The 4645-nt window shown below is 38.4% G+C and overlaps 1 protein-coding gene and 1 long non-coding RNA gene across 2 annotated transcripts; both read left to right on the forward strand.

Moving 5' to 3' along the window:
• The first annotated feature begins 2374 nt into the window (after positions 1 to 2374).
• On the forward strand, positions 2375 to 3196 carry LOC113315393 (nucleolin 2-like). The gene is made up of 4 exons (XM_026563678.1): positions 2375 to 2437; positions 2691 to 2785; positions 2868 to 2976; positions 3059 to 3196. The coding sequence occupies exons 1-4, from the start codon at positions 2375 to 2377 to the stop codon at positions 3194 to 3196; spliced, it is 405 nt and encodes a 134-aa protein (XP_026419463.1).
• Positions 3197 to 3341: 145 nt separating this feature from the next.
• LOC113319307 lies at positions 3342 to 3715 on the forward strand. Its single transcript, XR_003345342.1, has 3 exons — positions 3342 to 3388; positions 3470 to 3577; positions 3661 to 3715. It is a non-coding gene; the product is annotated as an uncharacterized LOC113319307 (long non-coding RNA).
• Positions 3716 to 4645: the final 930 nt, after the last annotated feature.

Below are 4645 nucleotides of genomic sequence, written 5' to 3' on the forward strand. Positions count from 1 at the left end.
TTAGTCTTTCCGAACATTATCACATTTCATTGTCTTGACAATCTTTTGTTGCAGCTGTTGTAGGATTGAGTTCTTTAAGCAGGCTGGGGAAGTTGTTGATTCGCGCTATAGGTTTGAACACCACAAGGGAACCTGCTTTATTGAATTTGCAACTGAAGAAGCTGTAAACAAGGTAGACTTCTCAGCTTGTGCTCCATAATTAGTCGAAAGTGCTGTATTTTAAATTCTACTCTGTGAATAATTTACGATCCCAGGCATTAGAGTTGGATGGACAATACTTGTGTAATAGGGATATTAAAATTCGACCTCTAATGGAAATCAATGGAGCATCAAAAACACTTGTTGCCGAGAACCTATCATTTTCCACTACTAAATCTGATGTGTGCGTATATATGCTAATGTTAAACCTTACTTTCAAACCTTTGCCAAATTTCATTGCGTTAACACTCTTCTGCTGCTGCTGTTGTAGGGTCGAGTTCTTTAAACAGGCTGGGGAAATTCTTGATGTGCGTTTCTCGTTAGATCACAATGGAAATTTCAGGGGAAATTGCCATATTGAGTTTGCAACTGCAGAAGCTGCTATGAAGGTTGACTTCCCAGTTTATGCTCCAGAACTAGTTCAAAAGCTCTGTACTCTAAATTGTACTCATGATTAATTTACCATTGCAGGCAGCTGAGTTAAATGGCGAATACTTGTTGGGCCGTTCTGTTGTAGTTGGCTTTACTCGTGAAACCATATTTATCCAAGGTTTTGATACTTCTTTAGACCAGGTATAGAAAGTGTGTGCAGAGCTTAGTGACAATTGGTTGGTTCCGTACTCGATTTAATTTTCCCATCAAACAGGTCCAGAGCTCCCTAGTAGAACTTTTCTTAACTCGTGGAGAGATCTCATGGATGCACATTCCAACGTTTCGTTACACTGGTATTCCTCGAGGGTTAGTAGATTCTCAATCATGTTCTGCGTTGCAATCTTTGCAAATTTTTTTGGTTACAACTTACAATCACTGCTATAGCTAGGTAATGTTTAGACAACATTCAACCCGTTTTGCGGTTGAATGGTTATGTCAATGAATTTCATGTCGCCTTTATTTTCTGTTCCACGGATCTGTTATAGTGTTGATGCTTTTATATTTGCAGGATTGCTTTCATCGAGTTTTTTAATTCCCAAGATTTCCGCAAAGCTCTTGCGATAAATGGACATAAACTAGGTGATTCCACTTGATGTTCAACCAACGGGTGGTAGCAAGAGACTTCGTGGAAGACGTGTTGGCTCAATTTACCCTTTTGGGTACTACTTTCCTGATAGAGGTTGGGATGGTGCTGGCATAGGAAAAGATGGAAACATCTACCATCTTCCTTCAGATTAGTTTTGATAATCCTGAAATTTTGTTGTAATTATGTAGATTACATCTTTTGTTTGTTTAGTTCATAAAAAAATCCTAAATTCAAAGGGACTCTTTAAATGCAGGAAAAAAAAACTAAATTCGGGGCACTTTAACCTGAAGGAGGAGCACGGCGGAATTTGGGGCGAATGCTTGGCGATCCAACAGAACCTGATATGTCGCGACACTGTGTGCGCACTTAGAATCTGCTATCAAGGAATCATTTTTACAAATAGCGCATATTTTCTGTTCAGTCGTAATCAACATATTTGATGGTAACCAGTACGATGTTTTAAATGACTTGCTGGGTGATATCAACATTTTTAATACTTGTATGTTCTCAAGTATTGTGTTCAGGCATCAATAATATAGACAGTGGAATGGTGTGGTTGATTATCTTGCAAGCTCCGCTGGAGAAAAAGAAATTGAAGGAATATGTGTTCTCCACCTGCTAGACAGTTTTTTAACAGATGATGTCTGGTTGAGCTATTCCTCATGCTGGTAGGATTTAGGAGGATACGGCTGCTTAGTTGCTAGCTGCGCGTATCAAGAAAAATGACTGGATTGTATTGAAAACGGTCAAACTTAATTTTGGGTGAAATATCTGACCAAAGTCAAAAAGGAAGGGGCTCATTTAGTCACTGCTCATCATAATTATTATTATTTTTATTTTTTTAAGATGCACGGATTACCGAAATCAATCAGCAAAACGACGAAATTCATTTCTCGAACAGAAAGCAAGCTACGAACGCATTTTTGCACTGGAGCCTTTTACAAAGTAGAAAGTGGGAGGCTATATTCGCACACCAAGTGGAGGACATATATACTTAAATAATGCTCTTGTAATAAACAGTTTATTCCCGGACGACACGTGTATTCCCGGAGGTTTCCTTTCTGCTGGCGCGCTCTATAAAAACCAGTATCCATCCGGGTTGTGGCTAGCCGCTAGCGACTTCTTTTTTCTTGTCTGGTTGATCAAATTTTAGAGGGAATGGGTAAATTCAGCAAAAAAAATCAGATGTATGTTAACCTCTCATCTTCTGGTACATTTTTGGTACCGGTTTAATGATACTTTTGTTGGTCGTAGCTGCTGCTGCACCTGTCAAATTAACTTTCACTTATTTCTGGGTTTTTTTTTCTTCCTGATAATTGTTTTTTTTAACCTAACATTGGTGCAACTGCATCATCCAAAAAGAAAGTGGAGTCCAGGGAAGAGGCGCGTCCTGTGTGATTTTTTAACTTTGCATTATTTCCTTTTTAATGATAAATTCATGTTCTTCTAACTCATCTGTATGCTTATTTTGCAGCCAATGACCCTTTCTGCATCTCAAGTGCTAAGCACTGGAGCATCTAAAACAGTTGTTGCCAGGAACCTGCCATTTTCCATGAATAAATCTGATCTGTGAGTAATGTTATTATACGTTACTCGTTCTGACATTTATCACTTTTCCTGTCTTAGCATTCGTTTGTTGTTTCTGTTGTAGAATTGAGTTCTTTAAACAGGCTGGGAAAGTTGTTGATGCGCGCTACAAGGATGGACATTACAAAGGGATCTGCTACATTGAGTTTGCAACTGAAGAAGCTGCAAACAAGGTAGACTTCTCAGGTTCTGCTCCATAATTATTCGAAAGTGCTGTATTTTTAATTTTACTCCGTTAATGATTTACCATTTCAGGCATTAGAGTTGGATGGCCGATACTTGTGTAACAGGGATATTGGAGTTGGCCCTCTAGTGGAAAGCACCACCACTGGAGCATCAAAAACACTTGTTGCCAAGAACCTATCATCTTCCACTACTAAATCTGACGTGTGAGTATATATGCTAATGTTATTCTAACCTTCGCCACCTTTCATTATCTTAAAACTCTTTTGTTGCTGGTGTTGTAGGATTGAATTCTTTAAACAGACTGGGGACATTGTTGATGTGCGTTTCTCGTTACTTGAAAATGGGGATTTCAGGGGAACTTGCCATATTGATTATGCAACTGCAGAAGGTGCAAACAAGGTAGAATTCCCAGCTAATGCTCCAGAATTAGTCGAAGGTTCTCTATTCAAAATAGTACTCGTAATTAATCTAACATTGCAGGCGGTTGAGTTGGATGGCGAATACTTATTGGGCCATCCCGTTGTCCTTGGATTTTCTCGTGAAACCATATTTATACGAGGTTTGGATACTTCTTTAGGATTTGACCAGGTATAGAAAGACCATGCAGACCTTAGTTTTTTCTTCTGTCAATTGGTTGGTTCCATACTCAATTTAATTTCTCTAACAAACAGGTCCAAAGCTCCCTAGAAGCACTTTTCTCAACTTGCGGAAAGATCTTATACATGCACATTCCAACATTTCCTTGCAGTGCTGTTCCCAGGGGGTCAGTAGATATTCTATCAAGTTCTGCATTGCATTACATGGCATAGCTTGATTATAACTAGACAACATTTCAACTTGCTTTGCAGTTGAATGGTTATAATAAATTTCATGTCGCTTTAAAAAAATAAAATCCGTAGATCTTTTATAATGTTGATGCTTTCATGTTTGCAGTATAGCTTTCATTGAGTTTTTTGATTGCCGAGGTTTCCCCAAAGCTCTTGCGATGAATGGACATAGACTTGGTGATTCCACCTTGACAGTTGAAGATGCTATGCCAGTTCGATTTGATGTTAAACCAACGGGTGGTAGAAAGAGATTTCACGGAAGACCTACTGGTCCTTATGGTGCAGTTTACCCTTACAGATATATTCCTGACAGAGGTTATGGTGGTGCTGGCATTGGAAAAGATGGAAGCATCTACCATTATTGTAGGATCTGACAAGAAGATAAAACTAAAAGAAAGAAGAACACACAAAGAATTTTTGCTAAACAAGAGTCTATTAAAACCGATAAACCCTTCTGATGCACATACAAAACTACCAAGCCATATAGTCTATTTATACTAGTTCAAAGGCAATCACAGTTCCAAAAATAAAAAAACTTCCTAGACAATCAAACTGCTAAATAAAAGACCAAACGTAGCTTCCAAGTATAGCTTGCTAAACTTCTAGAATATTCATGACAGACTCTTAAACGTAACAACCAAGTAAACTTGGTTTTCAAAAACTTGTTGCAGCTTCAATAGTCTCGGTTGAATCTAACTTCCAACAGCCTCTCTCAAGCCGAGACTATGTTGTCCCGCTGCTGAATTTTCTGGTACTTCTGCTGAACTTTCTTGTACTTCTGAATTATAGCATATCTACTTTTGATATTGTATATTCAAAGGAAATAACC

This window comes from Papaver somniferum, chromosome 10 (assembly GCF_003573695.1).
Source record: "Papaver somniferum cultivar HN1 chromosome 10, ASM357369v1, whole genome shotgun sequence".
In the NCBI taxonomy this organism is placed as follows: domain Eukaryota; kingdom Viridiplantae; phylum Streptophyta; class Magnoliopsida; order Ranunculales; family Papaveraceae; genus Papaver; species Papaver somniferum.